This window comes from Podospora anserina, chromosome 3 (genome assembly GCF_000226545.1).
Source record: "Podospora anserina S mat+ genomic DNA chromosome 3, supercontig 2".
NCBI lineage: Eukaryota > Fungi > Ascomycota > Sordariomycetes > Sordariales > Podosporaceae > Podospora > Podospora anserina.
In genome coordinates this window covers 1,670,430-1,696,679 of record NW_001914856.1, presented here as the reverse complement: position 1 = coordinate 1,696,679, position 26,250 = coordinate 1,670,430, and the positions used below count along the sequence as shown (strand labels likewise).

Here is a 26,250-nt window from a genome sequence, read left to right as displayed (position 1 = left end):
GCAAAAGTGTCGGTCATTCAAGAGGGAAGAAAGAAGTGCCATTGTTGAAATGCCCCGGCATTGTTGGTGTGTTGTTTCAGGAAAACGAATGTCAGAAGTGGGAACTAAATAGGTAGTAAGTGAGACTTATTCTGATTGAAGTTGGAGCTCGGAGAGAATGGCAGTCATGCAGCACGGGCCACCTGAGTGATGGTGCTTTCGAGTCCGCAGTTTCTTCGACCGGGCAGCCAAAGATTTTTGAATAGGTAGATAACAACTGTAGTTTTCGAGTTTATGGGAAAATTTTGGCATGGTGTTTTGAGACAAACCATTTGACTTGGGAGCTGTTGTGTTTGGGGGAAAGAGCGGGCCTATTGTGAGCGAGCGATTTCATCCTTGGTCCCCTCCAAGGTTCCCACTTCGGCACTCAACACCACACTTCACCACTCACGCGACCACCTCAGTTCTCTCCACAGCCCACAAACCACCTCATAATCCGACATGGCATCCGAACGAAATTTCACACACGAAGAGATCTGGGATGACTCTGCACTTGTAGTTTCCTGGAACAACGCGCTGGCAGAGTACAATGCGAGCACCCCTCCGTCCTCGATTTTCTGGTGTTTCTTATTGACGGTAAAGCACAGAAATATCACAGCATTCACGCCCAAGGAGGCACAGTAGACGATCTTCCAGCCCCCGAGGAGAAGAAGTATGTTTCTCGCATTTCTACAAACCCTTCAGGACAAAACCAAGAACCGTGACGTTGGGTAGCGGCTCCTTTACTGACTCTAGTTTAGGACATCCGGCAGTGCCAAAGCTGAAACAAATGGCCATGCAGCACCTATCACAGCAGAGGAAGGGGAGGTCGACGAGAGCATCCCAATGGACGAGAGCGACGAAACATCGCACCCAGCAACCTCGGATGCCCAACACTCCGCAGATGCGAACAAGGTACGCGGATCAAACACCCAAAATGCAGGCTGTGATCTCCCCAGGATGGAGGATCTCTGGAGATCCCTCAAAAGCTTGGCATGAAACAGTTCCTCTTCCTTGCCCTTCTAGTTCTCAGATTGATTAACATTGAATCACGGCTTACAGGTTGGAGGTGGGCTATCTGGAGGCCAGCCTGCGGTGCCGTTGGGGCCAGGACCAGGACCGCAGGTGTTGCTTGGATCAGGTACGCTCTACATGCTTTTTCTGTCATGTTGTATCCAAGCTCGATACGAATGTTAACCCGGAGATACAGTCCAAGATGAGGAGCTCAAAAAGCTGCTGATGTCTTGGTATTATGCAGGTAAGGTTTCTCTCTGTTTCTTTTCTTCGAGATGGACCACATGTGCTGATGTTTCAGGGTATTACACGGGCTTGTACGAGGGAAAGCAGCAAGGGCTCAAACAGGCCCAGCAGCAAGACAAAAGTTCTTGATAGGAATAGACAACATATTACCTCATCGTCTACAGGTGTTTATCATCAACGAGCTTTCTGAGGAGGTAGGGTACCATTGGGAAACAAATGTTAAAATGAAGGAAGAAGGCCCGAGCCAGGTGCTGGCCAGGAAGGTGACGGCGCATGCGACCCTGCACTAACGGCTTTAGGCATGGTTGACTGCCGGTGTTGTTAGCGTCTTCGGACGGTTTTCAAAACTGGGGGGTCATGTTCTGGACTCGGCGCTCGCTTCAGACCCCAGTCTGCAAGGCTGCGACTCTGCACTGCAGCTTTTCCAACCCTGATCAACGTCCAAACGCCAACCTGCGACAAGAAGCGTTCCAGAAACCTCACTTTCTACCACGGCTCCGCGACTTCCATGTCTGAGCGCCGCCATGGCAGTGTCACAAATACAGCCTCTTTTCCTCGCCCAGCAACTTCTGTCCCCCTCGACATGGGATGCAAAAGAGGGACGGGAGATGAACCTCACCACCCTCCGTGTCCGGCTTTCAATTCCCCGTCATCCGGTCTTGTCCCCCACAGTCTGCCCACGTAGCAACGGATGCAAGAGACGGCCGTGTCTTTGATGAATGCGCCGAGCTCGAATCTATTTGTTTGGTTCGTTTCATGCAGGGAATGTCGATATTGATTCAACTCTTTTTTTCACTCACGTTGCATCCGTTGGCTGCCTCAATTCTCGAGTTGAAGTTGGATGGTCGTCAATGGGGGAAGAACAAGGCCTGCAAAAATATCCCGATATGCTGGCCCCCGGTTGACGCCCTGCCAAGACATGAGATCTCGATAGGATTTGGTCCGACGGGACAGACCTCACCAACTCGATATGGTTAAGAAAGGGAATTTGAGTTGCGCTGACAGACATGCTACGGTATGATTCGACGATTTTGCCAACAAAAGAAGACGGAATGTTCCATGACGCAGGTGCTGGACGGGCCTTTCGCCGCCTTGAAGGCCATGCTGCCTCTTTCAGATGGGGGTTTCCATGACGGACCGTTGTGGCGTTCTCAGTCCCCATCCCTACAGCGCCTAATCGTAATGGCAAACTCCCACGAGCGCCCAATATCGTTCCTGGCTTCGAACACAGCTCTCAGTGAGTAATTTGGATTGCGTATCGACTGCTTGGCAGTTGTGGGATCGCCTACTATATACAACAAGGAGCCAGTGCTCAGCAGGAAACATCTCGAACCCGAAACGTTCCTATGGCTAGCCACTGGGCCTTCCTGCTGGCCCCCAGCGTCAATTCCCGCGGTGGACATTCAAGATGCCGGGCGGCTGTCGTCTTGCGACCCCGCCGCTTCCGGGGCTTCAACCCACTCGTTGTTTAAGCGCATTGGCCGGGTCTGCTGTCACGGCCGCATGATGCTAAGAAGATCAGAGAGATGATGAAGTAGCCGCCTGGCTTGTTGAAGCCGCGCAGTCTGACTGACGGGCCAAAATAGCAGTTCGAGGCCCGCCTATCGAACGTCTTCGCTCTTCGTCGGGATCTTTTGCTGACAGCGCTTATCCTGTCTCTGTCTTCGTCCCCGTTGCCAGGAGGAAGTCCCCTCTCGGGATGCTGGGGGTTGCTATGCCCCACTCTTTCATCCCATCTTAGCGGTCTGTGCAACCGACCTTGGCGAAAACCCCAAACACAATTCTGAGACGGCTTTGTCACAGCCGACCTCCTGCTCCCACCATCCCCTCTGCCAGGGTCAGCAGCCAGGGTCTTCGCTCCGCAACGGATGCCGCTCTGCGCGGGCGCCCAGCACGCCGAAAGCAATGGGCAGGGAGCGAGACAGGGAGCAGCTGTCACGGTGATGCCCTCCCGACAAGTTTCGAGACCGACCGCAACGCCCCTAGCATCTTGGCCCGCGTCCTTGGGGGTGCACTGGCGGAAAAGGGGGAAATCACAGCAAAGCGCATGTCGTTTTCGATCTCCAGCATGCTTGGTACAAGAGCCCGTCCCATGTGGCCGGCCGTCCTTCAAGAAGTCTTGTTTCCCTCTCTTTTTTTCTCCTCACCCTCTCTCTCTCATTATTCCACCATTGTTTTTCTCTTGTGTGTGTTCCGCTCTTTTGGTTGATCCACAGTTCCTTCTTTGATCTTTCCTCCATCTTCACTTCTATACGAGCAGGGACTCGCTTCAGCATCCAGAGTTATCTACGATATACACAACATCGAAACTTAATCAGAACGAGAAAAAGGGAAACAGAAAAGAAGACAAAATGAAGTTCTCTACAACAGCGATCTTGGGCATGGCCCCCCTTGCCTTGGCGAAGTCGGTTCACAACGTTGCTCCCGCGAAGAGAGATGGACATTTGCAAAAGGGTCACGAGAGCGTCAAGATTTCCGACGAGCAGCTCGCTGAGCTCACCCGCCTCATCGGTGTCCACAAGCCCAGCCACGGCAACATCAACTTCCTCTGGGTCAACATTGGTGGTGGTGCCCCTACCACTGTTGTTGGACAGGCCTCGACCGTAACCGTCACCGAGACCGTCAAGCACGAGGCCACCCCTCCTCCCGCCGTCGTCACCGGCGAGCCCGGCACCCCCGTCGAGCAGCCCCCTCCCGATGCCGTTGTTGGTGCCGGCGGTGCTACTCACAGCGTCACCGTCGGTGGCCCTCAAGGTCTTGCCTTCAGCCCCCAGGAGCTCAAGGCTTCCGTTGGCGATACCGTCATCTTCACCTTCCTCAGCCAAAACCACACTGCCACTCAGTCTGCCTTCGACACTCCTTGCGACCCTCTTGACGGTGGTATGGACTCTGGTTTCCAGGCCAACGCCAACAACACCGTCAACCCCCCTCCCCAGGTCGCTATGCAAGTGATGGTTGACACTCCTCTTTGTAAGTTTGACCCCAGTATCTGTCTGGAAAGCCTATTCTAACACCGAGATAAAGGGTTCTACTGCCGCCAGGGCAACCACTGCGGAAAGGGCATGGTTTTCTCCATCAACCCCACCGCCGAGAAGACCCACGCCATGTTCCAGTCCCTCGCCATCCAGCAGAAGGGTAACGGTGCCGGCGGTGCCATCACCGGCAACGCTCCCGCTCCCGACCCGAACGCTCCTCCTGCTGCTCCCCCCGCCGGCACTGAGACTGCTCCCCCTGCTGCCAACACTGGCCTCGTCCCCGGCGTCGGCAAGATCGGTGCCGACGGCTCTTGCTCTTGCGTCGTCCAGTGCAGCTTCGGTGGCTTCCCCAACGTTGCCGTCCAAGGGAGGGATTCCTTCGGCGGCTACGGTGGTGCCGTCCCCATGGCCATGGTCGGCGCCGCCCCTGCCGCCCCTGCCAAGAAGTTCAGGGCTTAAATCAAGAAGACTCTTTGATATTTTCTTTGCTGCGTCATGAAGAATAAAAAAGGCATTTGCTTTTTTTTATTGGCCCCAGGATGAGATGATACCCCATTGTATATTTTCTGGGGGAGAATCACATGGAAAAGGGTGGCAAGGTGTTTTTGGCGAGTGCGTTTATGACAATGAATAAGGCGAAGTTGAAGGATAGGGGAGATACCAACGCTTCTGATGTAGACTTTTTTTTTTTTTTCTTTTCATGTTTCTTTTTATTTTATTTTTTACAACCCCCCCCCCCCCTAGTACTTCTTTTTTCTGGTCGTTGTTGTTGATATGACTGGCTCGTATTTTTCTCTGGATGCTTCACACCGTTTATACCTTAATGAGAGAAATAAAAAAAAACAAAAATATAAATACCTTGTGGTGGAACTTATGGGATGTGATGCGTTTGTGAATGGAGGTGACTTTATACAAAAGTGTTACAATAGGGTCATCTAGGTTGAGACCATCACCACGTCCTTCTATCATATCCAACCAGTAGTATGACGAACCACCGGCATTGTACACCACACGTCATGATGCTTCCATGTTGATCATGGCCATATCTTTATGATGAAGAACCTATCTCTCCGTCAAGACATTTGTAATTCCCACCTTGCAATTACAAAGTCAGATCCCTTTTCGTTCCTATGTCATGTTGTCGAGAACTGGAACAGCGGGTCCGTAACTTAAGAACGTGAGCTGGCCATGAATATGAGCATGTGTGCTCGTAGCACAAAGTATGCCTGCGAGTTACACATGACTCCGGTTGCCAACTTCCTGTTGTCGCCGCATCTTTTATTCGAAAACATCACCAGATGGTTCGAAGTCAATCTTAAAGCCATCACAAACCCCAACCCTCACCCCTTCCTTCTGCCCCACCAAACATCCCGCACAGACCAACAACCACTGCCCCACCCTAATTCCAGTGGTGGTATAAAATGTTTTCGCGCGCGCCAAAATTTTATCTCTTGTTTTCCTCTTTTTCTTCTTCAGAAAGTTGACCCCGGTGAAACGCAGAAACTCTGGCCCGGTGCGAATTTTCCTTTTGGGATTTTGTTTCTTTCGAGAGACATATTCTGATTGGAGAAGCTGTGCACCGGGTTGATTTAAGCCGGGCAGAAGAAGAAGGAGTCTCAAGAATTGCTACTAGCCCAGGGTAAAAGCTGTGCGATGAGTGGGCGATCCCGTTAGGCCTCGACATTTTTTTTTGGTTCAAATCGTGTTCTGATTTTGTGTGATGGCTGTGAGATGATTAGATGTTTGCGGGACTTGATACTCGGGAGGTTCCATGACCATGGTCAAATGTGTCCTTTGTTGAACGACGATATTGTCGGTTTGCATCGTCGGTCGAAGAGAATTTTTCATCTGAGGTGTGGCTTGAGCAAAGGTGGCTTTGCGTGCGGTGAGAGTCATAACCCTAACCCAACTTCAAGTCAGTTCAGTGTCATCAAATTGTCAATCAAGGCAGGTCAGCATGTGACGGCCTGCAGACATCTCGATACCCAACCCCTCGTCCAATTAATGGCTGATATATAAATCCAATTCCCTTGGAAATGCAGCCTCGCCACATGTCAGGCCGACACTAGTGCCGGAAAATCAGCTGTGTTGCAACCTGCTGCGCTGGCCGAATCCACCGCCAGGGCCTGATGGGGCTGGGCTGCTGTTGTGGTTGATAGCAATTGGCCCACTGCCCGCCCTGGCTGCTGCATAACAAGATGGCGATGAAACTCAACGGCGACTGCCAACCGCTGACGAGTTTGGAAGAGAGAAATCCATTTTCTCGTGTCTTCTTCCCCTGTTTGTTCATGGGATGAGATGAAGGGGGACGGGAAAAACTCCTGAATGGAGTCATCTTTGGAGGGTCGTCAAAGTGGACACATGAGTTGAAGCTGAGACTGAACTCAGATACCTGCCACCTCGAAGCTGAGTTGACCTCGGAGCTGACATACGAGAATCCATTCTGCCAGCCACCGCTATTCGAATTTTCCCCTGTTCACTGCCGCTGCCATGCTTTTCAGCAGCAAGAAAGAAAAAAAACTTGAATGCTAAGTGCATTATCGGCCTGGAGCATCAAGAATTGAACATGCCGAAAGATGCAAAATCGACCCTTGTAACACGGATCGGATCGGTCTGGCCGGCCATGCGTGCCTGCACAAATGTCGTGCCTCTCGAAGCTCGAAAAGCCCTGGTCGGCTGCCCAAGACATCCATTACAAAGATGGTTTTGGGCTGGCGCTTGATCAGGCCTTGAAACAAACAGGCTTCTCTTTTGAGATTTTGACGATCAACCGCGTGTCCCCCCTGGCCGGGAACGAGGGTGAGTGGACACGGCGATGCCAGCTACACTGGCACCAATGCATGTTACACCTCTCCTGGGCCTCCCATTTGACGCCCGGAACTGCGGTGTGTCCACCCTTGAGCAATCCCCCAACTCCAACATCATATGCATGTGGCAGAAAACAGCAAAGTCTTTTAATACGTCTCGTTGCCCCACTCCTTGGAATCTTTCTTCGCGTTCTCTTCCCATGCTTGCAGCATTCTCTTCTGTTCCCACCCTTGTTCACCCCAAGGTTGTAACTGCCCCATGACCGACGCTCCCCGTCAGTCTTCTTCTTCATCGTCCTCGTTCTTTCGTCGTCCCTCTTTTGTTCAGCCGTTTCAGGCACTCTACTTCCTCATGATTCAACGAGGGAACCCCCATCCGCGTAAGAAGGTGGCCGTGGTGGGCAGTGGTGTAGCGGGCATCGGTGCGCTGTGGGCGTTGAACCGGAGCCCTCATGATGTGTACATCTTCGAGGCCGCTGACCGCCTGGGCGGTCATGCTAACACGGTGGAGTTCACGAGGGGAAAGTACAAGACTTTGGTCGATGCTGGGTTTATGGTCATGAATGAAGCCACATACCGTAAGGAGGCTCCTCATCCACCCCTGTTTCCTTTTGCTTAGGGTCGTTTGTAAGTGAACCGCGCTAATGCATGGACAGCGAACTTTTTGAACTTTCTTAGGAGGATGAAGGTGGAAACCGCGCCCACTGAGATGTCCTTCTCGGTGTCACGAGACCAAGGGCGCTTCGAGTGGGCCAGCCTGAACAGAGATGCGTTCTTCTGCCAGCGAAGCAACTACTTCTCACCTAGAATGTGGAGATTGGTCTTTGACATTTGGCGCTTCGACAAGTTTGCACTGGACGTCTTGCGCGCCGAGAAGCCAACTGAGGAGACCATTGGGGAGTACCTCGAGAGGGAGGGCTACTCAACCAAGTTCAAGGATGACTATCTCACCCCCATCACGGCGAGTCTCTGGAACACCAGCCCGGAGAAATGCGCACTCGACTTCCCCGTCGCCACACTCATTCGCTTCATGTAAGCTGTGTCCTTGAGACTCATCATCACTCGAATTTGTTGACTGACCTCACTCAGGTGGAACCACCACTTCCTCGCCTCAACCTCCAAGAACCCACAATGGCTCACCCTCAACAGCGGTTCAAAGTCCTACATCGACGCCGTCATGAAGGGCTTCCCATCCAACCACGTCCGCCTCAACAGCAAGGTCATCTCCATCACCCCTGAGCGGGACGGCAGGTTGAGACTTCACACCCTCCATCCAACCGGCGGCAAGTCGGAGGTATTCGACCATGTCATCCTCGCCACCCACGGCGACCAAGCCCTCTCCATCATCCGGGACTCGGCAACCGAAGCAGAGGATTCCATTCTGCGATCCTTCCAGACCTCCACGAACGAGGTCTTTTTGCATTCTGACCTCTCCCTCATGCCAGAGCGGTACGAAGCCTGGACATCATTCAACTACCTTTCCCGGTCCTCCCCCATGACCGGCTCGGGCCACATTGACCAGGTCTGCCTCACATACAACATGAACATCCTCCAGGAAATCCCCCGCGCGGCTTTTGGGGACGTCCTCGTCACCCTCAACCCGCTGCACAAGCCGGACCCGAAGACCATCCAGGGGAGGTACACATACCGGCACACAATCTTCAACAAGTCCGTCCTCGCGGCCCAGGAACGCCTCCCCGAGATCCAAAACACGCGCGGGATTTCTTATGCGGGAGCCTGGACGAGACAAGGCACCCACGAAGATGGCTTCAGCTCCGGCCTCCGCGTGGCCGTCGAGCACCTCGGCGCGAACATCCCCTTTGAGTTCGAGGAGTCCACCCTCGCCAGGGGGGGAAGGCCGAGGTACTCGCTCTGGGACTACGTCATCCGGTTCCTCATCTGGCTCGTCCAGGTCCTTTTCCTTGCCGTCATTGACAAGATTGCTGGTGGCCTCACCACGACCCGTCGTAGGTTGGTGTCGAGGGTGGGAGCCAAGGGCACTGCTCTGAACGGACGGGTGAAGGTTCACGAAAAGGACTTGTGACTAGAAGGTCGGAGGGAAAAGATACGGGAGCAGTGGGTTTTGGTTGAGAAGGAGAGGGCGATGGTTGCGGCGAAGAAGGAGGGACGACAATAATTTTTTTTATTTTTTTGGATTTTTTTACTATAACGAAACGAACGAACTTGATGACGGCTTTTACGAAAAGAAAGATGAACTTTAAACAACACCCCACGAAATTCATAAGGGAAGGGGGGCATGACACACATACAACATTTTGGAATTTTTTTGGGCGTTTTTTTTATACATCAAGGGAAAGATTGGATACCACTATTACCACTACATGAACAAGAGGGAGGGATATTTAAAGATTGTATATTTTAGGAAGGGAGGGTTGGGCAACATAGGAAGGGGAGGGGAGGGGATACAGATACCATTACGAAATAAATAGAGTCGCATAACGCGGCAGAAAGCATTTCTCTCTTTTTGGTTGCCATACAAACATCACCTAAGTGTACCTTGCCGTGCTGTGTAGTTGGGGAAGGATACCACGTATGAGAGGAATGCTGCGTCAAACACTCTGAGAAACAGATAATGAATCTACGAGAGAGATGGTTGTTTGGAAGAGTCTGCAAGGATGATAGCGTAACAATAGGTACCAATATATAAACTACATGCACATCACAGTTACTTATCTGCCCTTCCAACAGACAATGCTGCAAAAAAGGCTCTCCATTTATATAACACACCACAACAAAGACTCACAACCCACAAACAAAGAGAAGACCTCTGTTGTTGAGCAACCCTTCACTTGTTTACTCAACCTACCTCTCCTTCTCCTTATCCCATTGCCTACCTGCACCTTCCCAACAGCGTGCCTTCCAACAATCCACCTCACCAATCAAAAAAGGAGGGAACAAGCAACCTTGATAATCGCCTCCCCCCCCACCCCCTCCACAACCCACCTCCCAACAGCAGCTCCCAAAATCCTTACCAGGATGCCAACAACACTTGTGGTCAAGTCAAATGGTAAAGGATCTCGGAAGTTGCTGATAGCCCCCGAGTTCAATTCCTAGGTAAAACTCCCTGAAGGGTTTACGTAACCGGCCACCCTACCAGAGGTTGGCCGGTGAGCTTTTTGACTTTTATGCTCACTGTTGTTTGTTTACTTCACTTCTTCTGTCTCCCCTCTTGGCTGCGACTTTTCAGATGGTTAGAACACTGTCATCATAATTGAAACTCGACCCCCATGGCTACCTACGGTCAGGCGCGCTTATCTCAGGCAAAGTCTTTCTGCCATCAGTTTTGTATCTCATCATAGCCACTCAGTCGAGACTTCCATGCCACATAGCATCAGGTCCCCAGAGGAGCCATAATCAATGTTCATTATGCAAGTAGGTCATGTATCCTACCATCGAAAAATCAACCCCCAAACAAAAAGGTATCCAAACCAACCTGAGTCCTAGGGTGCGAAACAAGTGAAACACACCAAAGCAAAAACTCCTCTTTTGCTTACCTACCCGCCCACCTGTTCTTCTTCTTCTTCTTCTTCTTCTTCTTCTCCTCTCAACCCCAACTCTTCCCGCACTTCTCACCCCTCTTCTCCTTCTCCGACCCCTCCTCCTCAGCAGTCCTTCTCCTCCAATCCCTCCACCCCCTTCCCTCAACGACATGTTCCCTCAACACCCCAAGGATCGGATAGCTCACCGTGCTTCTCCTTTGGCACTGATCCCGGTGTTCACCACAACTCCAGTTCGAACCCCACTAAAGCCCCGGCCCCGTTCCCGGACTCCAAGCCGGCGGTTGTTTTGTCCACCTCCCGCCCCCAGTGACATCCGTCACACCGCACACGCTCGTCCCAGACCCAATCACAATGCTGTTCCCCAACCTAGCCTCTTCCCCATCGGCAATCTCGCGGCTACTCAGACTCGTCGCGCCGTAATCAACGTCGACTCTAACTTCTGAGGTGTGGTGCCGGACGGTTGATGTTGCCAGCGCCGGCGGCAGACGGGGAAACCTTCCAGCAGCAGCGCCATCGTCGTCGTGCGGGTTGTTCGTCGTCGTGGTTGTCGTCGTTCTGGTCAGCGAACCGCTCGTGTACGGCCTCCTGTTGGTTTCCTTGTCCCTACCATCATCATAACACACCGTGTTGACCTCTGTACTTCGCGGCGAGACATCCCCATCCCCTCCAAACTCGGCGTGGTTGATCGACATCTCGGCAGCGTCTGCAACGATGGCATCGGTGGATGACACGAGGCCTTTTCTGTTCAGCGACTTGTTTCTCGCTTGTTGTTTCTTATCCCCCTCGAGAGAATCCTTCTGCCGGTTGTTAACGTTGCAGCGGTGATGGCTGTTGTCGAGACCGGCCAACTCCTCTCCCCCGTGACTAGTGTGGTTGTTGTGCTGACTTCGTGGTCGAGATGCTCCTCCGCTGACAGAATCAGTAGAGGCCGCCGAGCTAGTGCTGTCGCGGGAGGTGACCCATTGGATGACAATTGCACTGAAGAGGATATCACTATTACAACACATCAGGCACACCCAGCCTGGCTCGCCATCGAGAGCCATAAGCACGGATAGGTTCCTGTGGCACTTGTTAGAGGTCACTGCCGTCAGTGCGTGAAGGGAAACCTACACCACGCTGCTGGTCAATGTGCAGACACAACCCACAAAAGTTCTCATGGCCACGGTTCGGAGACGTCGACTGCCAGGTGTGTGGACAAAGTTCTTCCACGTGTACGTTCCTATGATTCCAGGTCAGTAAGGCGGAAATGAACCAGAGAGAAGGAAGAGCGGTGTACTGGATAATGGTATTAAGAATACCAAGGTAAGATATATCTGATGATTGAACTGTTAGCAACTGTTCGAGCCTTGGATCCAAACGGGAAACAGAGAAGAACTGAACGGGCTCACATTGACGAGCAGATCGAAGCTTATCAGAGGGATCATGGCTTCCTTCCTCATGCCTATTATGCATTGGCCGTTTTCCACCCTCGTGATGCGACTGGAGATGTCGGTTAGCCGTGGAAGCTGAGATCGACAACAGGGGGTGCAATACTAGATGAAGTTCATAACGACAACAACGCAATAAACCCCTGGGGTTCCCTGTTGTCAGTGACCGCTCCCATAAACACGGTCAAGGCCTCCGAGAACATACCGATCATGCCGAACGAGTTGAACAGATAGAGCTTCGACGTCATGCGCCTTCTCTTGGAGCCTGATCGTATGATGAACTATCTCGTGTCAGTGGGAAATCGTCAATGGCGACCGCAGTGTCTTACGGCTTTTTCGACCAGAAACATGTAGATAAGCTAGGTCCTGTCAGCAAATATACAAGACATGAGCTGAGCCAAGCACATACAATCTACTCATTCAGGATTAGCACACTCGTCGAGAGAGCCTTACGAGCCCGCCGAATAGCATACCTTTGTCGTTACATAGCAAGCCAGACACAATAGAATGGCTGATTCGCACACTGATACCGAGTATCCCACACCAAAACCAAACTGGAGTATGCCAGTAGCAAACACAAACAGAAAGGAATCAGCATAGATAGCGAACACCACTGTTTCCCGTTAGCCGGTGATCCTGCTCCTCCGCCACCACGATGACATACGGAAGGCCACCTACAGTATTGAACAAAAGGGAGTCTGCTCCAGAGCTTAACCGCCAGATACCTTTGGGCTGTCAATCCGTCAGCAAAGACAGCTCGGCAGAAAAAGAAGGGACATACTCAGAAACGAGGAGATAATAACTAGCGAGACCATGGCCAGGATGACACTTATGACCATGCCAACCAACGGCTCGCTGTACGAAGGGTTCCTTCTCTCCGCCGCCGCCGAGGACGAGGTCTCGCTCCCTTCCTTGATGCCTCGCAAGACGAGCCATATCGGGGGAGCCATTGTTTCGTCGCCAGGAATTTTGGCGGTTGTGACAATCCATCAAAGCAAGGTCGTGTTCTCGTAGTAAAATAAAAGGTGGTTGGATATTGGGTAGATCGAGAAGGTAGGTAGCTAGGTGAGCCAAGACGAGAGGGGCTGATATCTACCCATCTATGCGCGAAACGGTAATCGTGTATAGGTGAGTTGCTAGGATAATAGGGGCAAGATGAGAGATATCAGCTGGGGAGAAGGGTAGCTGAACAGTTAGAATAGAGAGACAGCCAAGACCCAGGTGTGAGGTGAAAATGCTAACGTTTGCGCGCTGCCATGACGAATAGCTCGTGGGAGTTCCTTTCCTGGAAAGTGGCCGCCACATCGTGGCAAGGCGGAAGAACCGACTGTAAAATAGGAACGGTAAGAGGGAAGGGGGGGGGGGGAAAGAACAATCCCGACTGAATCGATGGGGGCCCCCTTGCTGTTCATCAGAACCCACGGGTCGGAAACAGCGTCTTGGGTGTTTCTCAGCTCAGGTGCTGGAGTGCTTGTCTCGGTAAGGTAGGTCTGATCCAAGACACTCAGGCAGTGCCCAGAGCATCGTGAGAAGAAGAAACAACCCTGGAAAAAGAACAAGAGCTGATGCGCCACTGGTGCTGCAGTACAACCGTTGCTTTCAGCCATCTAGTGTTGGTAAGCCGGCATCTGCCCGTGTTGACCTGGCCTGAGAAACAATGAGATGCATCAGAACAATGAATCCACGCTTTTCGGAGCTCAAAAAAAATTACAGATCGGAGTGACATGGTTATAAATGGCAGGTGGCAACAGAAGCAATTCCGACGAGATCTGGTGTAGCCCTAGCTTGGACCATTCACAAGTGTTCAACTCACCAAGGCCGCGGACGATTTCGTGCTGTCAGCGAACATGATCCTGTTTGGATGTGGGAATGCATGCTTGCTGCAGGGGATCATGTATGTATAGAAAGTGCCACCGCATCGGTCCCGAGCTTGGCCCAATATTGAAGAGAATGTTGTAGAGGGAGAGATGACTTGCTCAGAGTGGAGCATGGCACTGATAATTTGTTGATAATGGGTGGCTCTTTCCCACCATATTTCATGTTCCTTCTGTTGTCTTCTCAGTCGACCTCATCGGCCGTATTTACCCCTTCTTACCTCTTCCTCCCGTTCAAGACATGCCCGATCTCAACCCGACCCTCCGACGACGGGGCTTACCTTTCACAACCCAACGATCGCGGCTCTCTCAAGGAAACTCCCTGCTTCGCCTTCCATATCAAAGCAAAAGCCAGACTGCCGTGCAACGGTAACAAGAGGGCTAGCCTGGCCGGCGGCCGATGGCTCGTATCACTCCAGTGCTCCTCCCTACTTGTCCAGATCCGTAAAAGAGAGACAATTTGGCCCGAGATTCTCAGCCTTCAAAAGCTCAGCAAAAATTCAATCAATCTCAGAGATAGGAGAATGCTTTCCAGCGCCGTCCTCGAATTAGTTGACAGGTCATATGCCGCTCAAACAAACTACAGAAGCTAACTCCAATGGTGTGCCATACAAGGGGCGTCAACACTCGACGTTTCCCCCGCTTCTGAACCGTTTGAACAAGTCTAGAAGCCCACGCTAATGTAGTTTCATGTTAAGCCTCACATAAGCATCAGTCCACAAACCGGCGAGCTGGACTCGAACCGTTCGTTGGGCAGCATTGTTAGCTCATGAACTTCACGCCTCACAACAGTTGTTGGCCTTCAGTCCAAAGTTCATGCAGACACCTCGACTAGCCCTGCGACATAATGATCATGAGTTAACCTGAGCATCGCTCAGTCAGGTTTGTTTGAGAATGAGCTCAAACAGGAACTGCTACATCATCTCACCCTTCAACACCTCACTCCCAACAGGGTCGTAAGGGTTGAATACCTGTGTAAGTCCCAAACAAGCCTAGCGTCCCCCTCTCAACCCCGGTTCCCACCTCGACCTGGCCAAAGTGCTAACCAACCAATCCCTGCGGCGATCAATCCAGGGGCCCGTGCTCCCTTGTCTTCGGAGTTCGGAAAGTGACGCCTTACATAATCCACTCCCAGCTTCACCCTCACTCACCTTATTATTCTCAGGTCGAATTCAACGGCCTCGGTCATTCCTATCGACAAATGCCCTTGTTAAATAGAGGAGAACAATAAGATACATGGCCCCTGTCCCTTGCATAACCCCATCAACAACCCAAGTCTCACAAACTTGCCAGACCTTCCATAAATATCTCGAAAACAAGCCCTGCTCAAAAAGGGCAGGTCACACGACTGATGGGCTTCTTCTGTCGGGGGTCGTTTCTTGAGAATAAAAAAAGATAATAATCAACACGTGAAACGGCTGATGAGAAAGACTGGATGCCTTTTGTATCAAGACACATCTGATCATGTTTTGCCTAGTATAGTTTTGTCTGGTAACCATTATATTTCTTTCTCAGCTACTTTCCGCACTCGAAAACGCAAAACTTATTCTCATCTATCAGATCGCACTATATTTCTTGGGAGTTGGCCGGCTGCTGCCATCTCAGCCGGTAGTCTCTTCCCTTCGAATTCGTTCTTCTGCCCCTGCGTCGACTTCATCCATGTTCATGTTCATTCCTGTTTCCTTCCAAACATTTCATATTGGCCAACTATATCATTCTTCAGTCCCAAATCCTCCCCCTTCATGAAACCAAAAAAAAAAAAAGAAAAAAAAAGAAAAAGAAAAAAAACGCCAAATGCAATGATATCACCGCAAAACCATCACGCAAAAGAACGCCAAATTGTCTAACCGATCCAGTCCTGTCCTTGTCCTCCTGACCAATTTGAGTTTTGTCCAGATACCGGCCCCTTTCCTGTCCCAAAATGCCCGTGGTATTCCCAAGATTGTCGCTAAAAAAAGAATATTAAACCCCCATCGCGTTTGCCTTGTTGGTGTTCTCTATCAAAGAGTCTCCCATAGTTATCCAAAACATTACTTATTATCCGTCCTGTCGTATACTCGGCGAATTATGTCATTCTTTTGCCATTAAGCTCCGGTCATTATAAGTGGAGAATGTTGCTCCTGTCGTGTGTGTTGTCGTAGTTATGTCGAGGCCGGTGGTGGTCCAGCCTCCCTTGCCGTTGTTGTCGTCGTCGTCGTCGTCGTCCTTGTCATCTCCCCATCACCACCATCCTGCCTCGTGGTGGTATGAACCCTAAACTTATCCCTCAGCCTATCCGCCAAGCTCGCCCGTCGGCTGTGATGCTCCTCCGAATCTGCCGTCGTCGACCCCGACGAAGACGACTGCGGTGGTTGAGACTCTCTCAACTGCTGCTGTGATCGGTGTCTTCTCAAGATTTCAATCCGTTCCTCAACCGAGGCGTGCCGGAGGCGGTGCAGGTCGAGGAACCGTAGTGATTTCCGGCGTTGTTGCTGTGTCGTTTGAGCGTTATTCTCATTCCATTCGCCGGCCAAGGGTGGTGCGAGGTGATGGGGGTCTTCTGGGTTTTGCTCGTCGTGGGGTCGGAGGTCGAGACGGCTGTGGAGGTTAGTGTTTGGTAAATAAAACGAATTGAGCAGTACGCTTACCACAGTGGACAAGTCCCGGATACGTTGATCAACCACGGGTCGATACACGGCGGGTGAAATTGGTGGTCACAAGGTAGCACTCGTACGTCCTCCCCCACAAGAAAGTCCTCGGTGCAGATTGAGCATCCGAGGTGCTCCTCTGATATCCGCTTGCCGTCCTTGGTCCCATTCTCGCCACCATTGGCGTCTTTGGGGGCAGCAATTGTTGGGTTTACGGCTGGCTGGTCGTCATCTTCAGACTCCAAGACTGTCCCCAGACCTTCATTTTGCCGCTTTGCTGGCGTTTTGGGTGTTTTGGGTGTTTTGGGTGTCCTGGGCGTCTTGGGCTCCTCTGGGATGGCTGATAATCTGGTCCCTATCCCCGGCTCGGATGATGATCGAGATGTTTGGGACTCGAGCTCGAGGGCTGGATCAGGTTTTGCCGGTGCCGGATCCCCAAACTTGACAATGGGAAGCGTCTCCAACACCGCGCGCGCCAGCCCCTTTGCCCTACTTTGTCGGGGCCTTCCGCCGTAACCCGATCGCGGCCCATATCGTTCCGGATATCGATGTGCCCTGATAGCGCCCGTCGCAATGATAACGAGAAAGAGGAGCGTGATGAGACCTGTGATGCTATACAGGATGCTCATCGCCACCGCCGAATTGTTCCCATTGTGCGGTACTTGGGCACTCGTTTCTGGGCCGGCAGCAGTGATGCCGCCAGTGATGGTGGCAGCAGCCGACGCCCCGGCCAAGCGTGTGCTGTTCATGGCAGCAATGGATTCCTCCTGGTTCGCCATGGTGAACAATGTATCGTAAGGCGTCCCTTCCAAGCCCTGATAGGAACCCTGCAGCGCGCAGCAGTTCCCCTTGATGCTGTAAAGCAATATCGCCCTCGGCTTGGCAGTCGTGATGAGCTCGCCCACGAGGCTCGTCGAGCTGTTGGAGTCGCAGCTGACCAGGGCAATCGACTGGTTGTTCATGGCTTCGAGATCATCGGCGTAGGGTTAAAAGCCTTGGATTCGATAGTCCTGTGCAACGTTAGCACAAGAGCACTTTCAGGTTACCACTGTATCTGGCGCGCTCACGTCTCTGACTTCTGTGCTCTCGTTCAACCCGACCGCGCGGGTCAACGGGTAGACATCAAATGTCAGCTGCAGAATCGAGCTCTCGGGTGGGCTGATTTGGAGATGCATCAGTGATTCTTCCTGCCACGCCGGGGCATTTTCGATCCAAGATATCCTTGCATCCTGAGCGCTGACGGTTGCCAACGAGAGGGAGGCGAGGAGGAGAGTCCGTATTGAAGCCATCATTATTCCAGATCCAACGGCCGGCAACGGTCGACGTCGCTCCAAGCCAGACTGGAAGATGTGATGGGCTTGAATGACGGCGATGACGATTTCGAATCGGCCACACGCGCGGAAGGGCCGGAGCAACTCTGATGAAAAGGGAACGGAGGGGAGACGCGGCAGGTGGGGGTGGTGGGTTGGAAAAGGGCCGGCTCTCCGCGTTCTGGGGATCTCAGCATCTCACCATGGCTTTGGCTGGTCTATTCCTGATCGTCGGAGAAAAACATATGCTGGGTGTGTGGTGAGGGGTTGAGGTTGGTAGATGAGTACTGCTCCCTTGCAGCTCACGACGGCAACAAGACGGGTACCGCAGTAGCCGGGCAGAAACGGGAACTGCATTGGCCATGATGGCATCTGCCCAGGCTAAGCTGCCATTCAAAGGCGCAATTAAGGTCGTGCGCGACAAGGACGCCGACAATATGACACCAGCAGCTGGTGTGTGCAAGATGTGTGTGATGCATCTACAAAGGGGGCGTTTTGGATATGTTTTAGTGCCCGTTCAGTTTAAAGCAGCTGCAAGCTGCCTAGTGCCACCTAACGGCCGTGCCTCATTGACGGCCAGGGTTGTTCGTTTATGCAATTGGACGATGTTTGTTGCTCTATCTTCAAAACTCGATGATTTTGATGCAACTATGATCTAGAGTCAGTATGTTACCATCGATGACTGTTGATGGTGTATATTGTTGGAGTCGACTTGAACTAGAGAATGCGCTGTTCGGTGGAGCCTCAAAGCCGTAGGTAAACTGGATCTATTTTTTGCACGCAGCATACAAAAGCGAAGCTGATCCAACGACGATTACTTCGGAAGTGATCCGAAAGAAAACACTTTTGTTTGGACTCGTAGATGTTTTGGCTGGCTCGGAAGCTTTTTGCTCCTTGAGATCCTGTCTCTGTGATCGACGTTCCGAGTCTCAGATGCTAAACAACGCTTGGTGTTTTTGCTGACAGCGCTACCACTAATCAAATGCCGACTTGTCAACAAAAAGGATATTTGGCAAGACAAGATTGGAGAGAAAAGCTGATGTTTCGAGAGATAAAATATCCAGTGATGAAGAGTTATTTGCATCAAAAATGGCGAAGACGCAAAATGGATATTTTGTGGTAATTTGAGAGGGTTGCTGCAGATGGTCTGTTAACGGCAGCGTTGCACTCAGGGGTAAACGTCTTGCCCTGCATGGAGTTCGAACATCAGGCGTTACAGGGCCCATCAACCCCTTGCACCATACCTCGCAGTGAGAGATGCGGTTAAATGCAAATTCGATACCTGAGTAGACATATCCTCCCTTTGTCGCATTTGTCGTTTCGAGGTTTCCAGTGCCTGATTGCCCCTGAGCCCCTTTTCCTGAGCTGGTGATGGTATATCTTGATGGCATCTTTCTGGAGCTTGTTTGGACGAGATATTTGCTCGGCGGAAAATCTCACTTAGTTTTGCAAGCCCGGTGAGCTAAAGTAGAGACCGTTAGGCAGTCATACTGTAAGTCTGGGTGACTACCCACATGTTGGTAACACGGCAATGGCGCAGAAGCTTGGGAAACGGCAGTCTCGAGGTCGGCTTCAAGGGCCAGCCACCTGCTTACAAGCTGGCGGCTTTTTCGGTGCCAACAAAATAACGGGAAGTGCATCAGGGAGTGCTAGCGCTTGTGAGCAAGACGGGGTCACTGGAGGATGACTGGGACACCATCTTGCCGCGGCTTCGCGCAGCTGTTCAGGAACCTGGGGAAGAGTGCAGTCCACTAACCCATCGGGACGGGCCTCTGCGACTAGCCAACTAGGCAGATGGTGTTGGGCGCGAGATGAGAGCCAATCAAGCCTCAAGGGCAGCAGAAGATGGTGACGGCGTCAAGGTTTCCATTGGTACGCATATGTTGGTGTGGTGATGGACTTCAGATCTCCTCCATGTCCTCTAGGTCATCCAGAACAGGAAAGTCCCCGACCTCCACCCGCTCTGCTCTCACAAACACGCCACGCTTAAGCTCCGACTCTTCGCCCCAGTAGCGCGTACCTCCCACGCTGCCGTCATTCTTGCCAACCGGCTCGTCCAGTTGGACGCCCACCCAGGCACCAATACCCGGAATCTCCTTGACATCCCCCACGTACTTGACCTCCCCGCGTCTCGTATCGTCACCACCAACTCTGCACCGCTTCCCCACCGCGATTCCTCGGGCCCCAATCTCTTTGGCGATGGCGTCGATCTTGGCCTGCTCATGGGTCGGGGCGTTCGGGTCGAATCGCCCGAGCTTCTGAGCCTTCTTCCATGCGAGGACCGAGTCCGTCTTCTTCTCGTACTCCTCTTCAGGTAGCTCGAATTTCTCGACGCCTACGGCGCTTGTGAAATTGGGCCTGGCAGACGCTGGCCGCGTATCAACAACCTGCCAAGCGCTGTTAGTCTGCGGGTTTCAAAAGCTTGCATCTCGAGGGATTCCTCGGACCGACATATGGCCAGCAAGAAACTAGCTGGGGGGGCAGGAGAGCGCCCAATGGCTTCCGAGCTAGCCCTGAACACACACACACACCTGCCCCTGGAGCGGCTGGAGACCAGGGCACGATGCACCTTCGACGTACATCCCCTACGTGGTGGCTCTCACCGACCCCGGAAGGAGAAGGCAGCATCATAGGACGATTCGCGAGCACCACTAGAAGCCGGCCGCCACGCGTCACTTGAATAGCATTTGGCGTGAGGCGGCACGTCGTGCTCCATGTCTCAGGGCCCGATGGCCTGCCTTGCCCATGTGCCAACAGGATGATGGCAGCGCCACCTTGTTTACTTGCACTTTGATGGCGCCTGCACACCAAAGTTCCCCGGCCGAATAGATTCAGGGGCACAGGGACGGATCGGGTTTGTTTCACTTACTTGCAATTCAGCATATGGCGCTAGCGGAAAGCTTTGCAGATAGACCGCCTCCTCGTCCGAAGCCTCGATCGGAATCCCATCGTTGGACGAGGTCTTGAGGAAGATGTGCTGGCAGGAAGGAGGAATGCCGGTGATGGGCTCCAACTTGGTCTTGAGCTGAGCGATAGACCATGAGGGGGTGATCCGTCTTTCCGAAGACGAGTAGTCGGATACGACATAGAGCGGGACGTCAGCCATGGTGGGTGGTGGTTGCGAAGCAGACGTGAGGTTCCCTATTCGTTGCTTTTCGCTCGCTTCACCAGGAACAGAAGCAAGAGAGCTGACGGTTCAAAACGTGGTGAAGGTGCGGTGTGGTGCCGTGGCAGACAGAAGCCCGTCGAATGTGGAAGCCGTGCACGTGGGTTTGTAATGGAGAAAGTTGGGGGGTATGTGGATGGCTGCCAGAGAGTGGTCAGTTAAGAGAGATCAACCAGAGAGGGGAGCTGAGATGTATGCAAAATGTTACCAGAAAGCGAGTCTATCCAGGCCTGGAACCGTGAATCGCTTCAAAAAGGCTTATCTTTGAGGATATCGAGATCCGAGAGTTGTCTAGATCTCTCTCTGATGCTCATGTAAGCTGAAAAGGAAGCAGTTGAAGTCGCTGGTTGATCAAGCATGGGAGACCCAGCCTGGCGTCTTGGCAACACGAACCAATGTTGCACAGCGCTAAGGAAAGCCACATTCCGGTAGTGCGGTCACTAGCCACACTCTTCAACTTCCACCCACCCAAGCCCAGCTGAGCCACCTCCATCTTCCATTGTCTTGTCTTCCCGTCTCCTTCTCATCGAATCAAGACTCCAAGCCCAAGGTCTCAGCTTTCTTTTGTCCGCACATGGGAATCGAATTCGATAAAGCTTCCAATGTTCCAAATTATCCGACAGCCGATATCACCCTTGACAGCGAAAGAGCTCGCGAGGCGGGAACAAAACCTCACAAGGCGACCCGGGCATCAATTGTCCTATTCATTCCCTCGTCGCCATTGGTTCACGCCCGTTTGCAAGCCCGCCAGCGAGGAACCGTGTCATTGGGAACACCAGCCCCAGAACACGGCAGCATTCGATGCAGTCAAACATGAGATTTCGCGGGAAGCTGAGGTCAAACGCCCACCGAGTTCGCCATTGGTCGAACCGGTTCTCGGCCAGCTGCCCTGAATGCCCTAAAGCGCAATGCTGCTGGAGACTCGTCCACGTTCCCGACAGGCTCACGGGCTTCACAAACAATTCCATGTCGACGCCCGATCCCGAAGACCGACCTGCCTGGTGTACGTGTACCGTATACCGGCCTGTTCCTCCGCATTCTGTGCAAACGGCTGGCCTGGACAAGAGGTGAAACATCTTGATGGTTCACTGCAGTACTGACAAGTCATTCTTGTGTCCTGCCGATTCCCTCTTTTGGCTGATTCGCCAGTCCAACTCATGCTGCGGCACCTGATGAGGCTGCTGCGTGTGCGGCATCTACCCGAGGCGATCTGAACACAATCTGCAAAAAACAGCAGGATTCACTCACAGATACCACACAGATACAATTCACCGTCTCTCACAGAAACGAAACCCCTGCACCAGTTGCGCCTCCTTCCTAGCCTCTGGAGGCAATGCAACTGACCGCTGGTGAAGCTCATCTGCATAGTCGACACTAAATGCGTTTGTCGCAGAATCGAGGGGATTTTCACTCGACATGGCGTCGCATTGCTCACGATGTTGTATTCAGTGCGGTCAGGATGGCAGGGACAAGGTTTTGAGACACTTGTTGGGCGACAGATGATATGCATGCTTGCTACCCAAGATCTGTTCTTGTGTCGTTCACCGCCACCTTGGGTAGATGGTCACATCTTTGCATCTCTTGTCTAAAAAATTGTTTTTTACCCGCGGCATGGACCACGGGAAGCCCGTCAACCTTTTGACCGGGCGTCTGGCACCCTGGCTGGGCGCGGTTGCTATGATCAGAAAAGAGATGTGACCTTGAGGTATGTACAGCACAGCTCGAATACACGATACTACGTTCAGAACTGCTCACCATATTCCGTATGGATCAGCCTACAGTTGTAGCCTTGTTCTCTACGGGAGAATGACGTCGCCAAGAGTCAAATTGTCTTGTGTGCCGGGAGGGGCGGTCGAGCCGCATCTTTACGCTGCAGAACAGTGGCCAGCTGTACGGGGTGCTCGTCCGATTAAACCAGCCGCCAGCACTTCCCTAGGTACCGCCTACACATCACGTCCGCATCTGGTCAGTATTCTAGGCGCAATAACAGGGCCAGGCCATTATGCAAGGCCAACGAATTCACCACCCAGTGCAGCTGAGAAGCACAAGGATCGTGTTTCTCAACCTAGGATGGCATCGGCGCCCTGCCGAATCCGGGTGCCTTTACATACGTGCTGTGTCTAATAATCATGGCTAGAGCACATGGAGGAAACAGAGCTAACGAGCTAACGAAGCCGACATGGACCGACAAGCTCCCATAGGCCCAGTTTCTCACCAAATCGACGACATACTACATGCAGTTCATCTCACTTGACCTTGGCGATTGCTGTTTGATAGTCGCAGCTGGCGAAACGGCCGGCAGCTGAGAGCATCGACTTCAACAAGTCGGTCACCGTGGCGTAGGCGTAAAATAGCTTCTTTTTTCGGCACCGATCTTCAAGGGCATTAGGAACAGCGCGCTGGTTGATTCGAGCACCAACAAACGGCCGAGCTTGGGAGCGTCTTCGCTGCTTTGTTCGGGCAGCAACAACGAAACGAGCCGACGATGATCTGCTTCGTTCCATGTTTGTCTTGCTCACCTTGACCTGGACTGCTGAATCACGGTGGCCTTGGCTTTCCCACCCCACTCCCGCTCTGCAGTTGGCCATGTGGTCATGGAAATTCGTGTATTTGAGTCCCTGAATCGCTGAGCGGCATGTGCAAAAGCGCAGTTCCAAGCTGGCCACGACTTACAAGTGAGGTTCTGGACCAGTCTTGGCAAGCCGTTTGGGCCAGAGTCATGTCGGGTCTACAGGACAATGCGAGGCGAAATGGCAGCGTGGGTAGCACATGGCTGTGGCTGAGCCAAGTGGGATCAGCTCCAATGGCATCTTTCTTGTCTTGATATTGGGCTCCAGGACCTGCGCTGGTGTCGAAAGAAACAAGCAGCACGAACAGTCAGCCTGTAACCGAGCATGGCCGACAAAAGCATTACAAGGAGCAGCATAATGGCTATTGTTGGGTGGCAGATCATGGTTCATGGGCAGGGTGAGCCACAATAGCCAGCCGAGAGGAAGCGACACCACACCGGGAAATTCATGATCCTAGGCACAAACCCAAAACGGAACGATTCATTGATCGTCTTGGGGCGGCTGTCCTGCCGGCACTGTTGCCCCGCAGGAACCCTGATCCCGGACGGTGTGGGGGGAGGGATGAAGCGGAACTTGAGAGCAGAGACCTGTATCTGTCCAGAGGTACAGAACACAAGAGCTGACCGCCAATTCGTGGGACTGCCATCTCAGAGCTGTTTGCTGGAGAGTATGGAGCGCTTCTCCAGTACACTCATGGCATTGACAAATGTATTGTCACAACTTGTCCGGTAGCCTGCCCCGCCAAACGCTGTCGTTGATCTTACAGCAAGATTGTGTGATGTGGGCTTACCAGGGACAGGATCCGGAACGCACAGACAATGCATCGAGTCGCTATTACCCGCCCCAGGCTCTTTGAGAAACCAGGGTTACAAGGTTCAACAGCAACTGCTCACACGCCGGATCGATCTCTGGATCTCTGGATCTCTTGTGTCCAGAGAACTGACAGGGTTCCTGACTGTCGCGCCTCTGAGCCTGTTGCGACGGTTCTGTCCAAGTTCAGTCGACGTCGCCGTCTTAGGTAGGGGCTCATGCTCCCGCAACCCATGCAAGCAATGCTCCAGCGTCCGAATCGCACATCCATGTCGCATCGCATTGAAGCCAGGGGTTTCCCTGGATCTGACAGGAGAACAGACGCACTCTCTTCGTCTCGCGCAGCGTCTGTTCTTATGCGCACAGAGGCTCCAAAATAGCTAGAGCCTGAAGAACATCCAAGAAGAATGATGATGACCGGAGCTGGCCCGGCGGCTTATATCACCGTGACTGCAAAGTAATAACCCGGAGCCAAGGTTGGCGAGCCGGCGGCCGTCGTTTCTGGGTCAAGGGCGGATCGAAGCGAGCCTCTCGTGCCGCTCCTCCCATCTGCGACTTACTTCACACCTCTAGCGCCCGTTTAGGATCGATCACGCTCCCCTTCGTCGCACTGCGCAGTTGTTCAACAGTTAGGTCCGAGGTCTCGGCAATGCAGATGCCAGATGGGTTGATCCCATCCAGCCTGGGGCCTTCTTCCGCATTGGGCCCTGGACTAAACTCTCGATGCTGGCAGTGTCCAAGCTTTGGACGGGGGCAGCATGACGGTAAACCATCAAACCTCCTTTCAGAACAAGGAGGTGAGCATCAAGATGGGGCATGGACCACTGGTTGCTGGTGGCCGTCGCCTCTTGCAAATCCAATCCGCCTCCCGCCCCATACCACCATGGACAGTTTCAAGACCAACCCATTTGAACCCATGTCCTATGCGTTTTTTCTCCTCCCATGGCAAGCGTTTCCGTTCATCTCCACCCCCATCGTTTGTGGTCGAAACAGGTACTGCCTGTTTATGCCCGGCTGGGCTGTCGTTGCTGCTGGACAGATGCAGGTGCAGCGGCAACTTTTGGCTGACGCCTCACCCTACCTGCTTGCTTGCACACGTCTCTCTTTCTTCTGCCGCAAGTCAAGTTCCGCCTGCCCCGAACCATGCCATGGTGAAGTAGTACCTGGGATGGGGGTTAAAAGTCACTCAGGAAACAATGCCGCTTGAGAGCCCAACTAACCTTGATGACTGACCCTTCTTTCCCGACTTTGCAACCCGACCACTCACGTACACCGCCCCCCCATCATAGACTTTCTTCTTCGCGGTATGCCCCCAACTTTGATGCACAATAAGAACGTTCTGCGCCATTAAACATGGCATTTAGTCGAAGTAAGCGCTGTTAGCCAGACCAGCCAGCCTGAAGAATAGAGCGTGTCTGTCATGCACGAAGTCGTGGTCAACCCATGTCGTTTGCCCTAGTGGGGGCGGTATCTCGCATAGTCGACATGTTCGGCGTTAGCACTGATCTTCTTCGACGTCCCTACAACAGGTCGGTTTTGCATTTCTTTTCTTTTTTTTCTCTTTTTCTTTTTGCCATTCCGTTCTTGGATGGAGCAACCCCTCAGCAACCAAAGAAGAAAAAAGGTCAATTGGGGCTCTTTTGATTGGGGAGGGGTGTGTTGCCATTTCTCCTGCCAAGGGGCGTGGTCTGGGAGTATGTCGATTGGCCGTCTCATTGACTTTTCACTTGGCCACCAAACAGTTGGACCCAGGACAGCTAGTACCTGTTGGGTACCTCTTCTCATCAGTCCAAGCGTGAACGGGGATTGGACTTTGACATTTCGCCTTAGCCCTCTTTCCAGCTGGATCAAGCGCCCGAGCATGGCAAACCGGTTCTTGGTCCCG

The 26,250-nt window shown here is 52.6% G+C and overlaps 5 protein-coding genes across 5 annotated transcripts; 2 read left to right on the top strand and 3 right to left on the bottom strand.

Annotated features, from left to right (window-relative positions):
* Positions 1 to 3,629: 3,629 nt before the first annotated feature.
* Positions 3,630 to 4,712, top strand: PODANS_3_6720 (uncharacterized protein; the record flags this gene model as incomplete). The annotated part of the gene is made up of 2 exons (XM_001909440.1): positions 3,630 to 4,248; positions 4,303 to 4,712. The coding sequence occupies 2 exons, from the start codon at positions 3,630 to 3,632 to the stop codon at positions 4,710 to 4,712; spliced, it is 1,029 nt and encodes a 342-aa protein (XP_001909475.1).
* Positions 4,713 to 7,319: 2,607 nt separating this feature from the next.
* PODANS_3_6710 (uncharacterized protein) lies at positions 7,320 to 9,104 on the top strand (the record flags this gene model as incomplete). Its single annotated transcript, XM_001909439.1, has 3 exons — positions 7,320 to 7,638; positions 7,717 to 8,092; positions 8,150 to 9,104. 3 exons carry the CDS (start codon positions 7,320 to 7,322, stop codon positions 9,102 to 9,104), a joined length of 1,650 nt encoding a protein of 549 aa, XP_001909474.1.
* Positions 9,105 to 10,823: 1,719 nt separating this feature from the next.
* Positions 10,824 to 12,256, bottom strand: PODANS_3_6700 (uncharacterized protein; the record flags this gene model as incomplete). The annotated part of the gene is made up of 5 exons (XM_001909438.1): positions 10,824 to 11,648; positions 11,694 to 11,800; positions 11,858 to 11,894; positions 11,970 to 12,113; positions 12,191 to 12,256. The coding sequence occupies 5 exons, from the start codon at positions 12,254 to 12,256 to the stop codon at positions 10,824 to 10,826; spliced, it is 1,179 nt and encodes a 392-aa protein (XP_001909473.1).
* A 3,767-nt stretch (positions 12,257 to 16,023) lies between these two features.
* On the bottom strand, positions 16,024 to 17,801 carry PODANS_3_6690 (uncharacterized protein; the record flags this gene model as incomplete). Its single annotated transcript, XM_001909437.1, has 3 exons — positions 16,024 to 16,459; positions 16,510 to 17,459; positions 17,586 to 17,801. The coding sequence occupies 3 exons, from the start codon at positions 17,799 to 17,801 to the stop codon at positions 16,024 to 16,026; spliced, it is 1,602 nt and encodes a 533-aa protein (XP_001909472.1).
* A 1,919-nt stretch (positions 17,802 to 19,720) lies between these two features.
* On the bottom strand, positions 19,721 to 20,925 carry PODANS_3_6680 (uncharacterized protein; the record flags this gene model as incomplete). Its single annotated transcript, XM_001909436.1, has 2 exons — positions 19,721 to 20,206; positions 20,689 to 20,925. The coding sequence occupies 2 exons, from the start codon at positions 20,923 to 20,925 to the stop codon at positions 19,721 to 19,723; spliced, it is 723 nt and encodes a 240-aa protein (XP_001909471.1).
* Between the last annotated feature and the right edge of the window lie 5,325 nt (positions 20,926 to 26,250).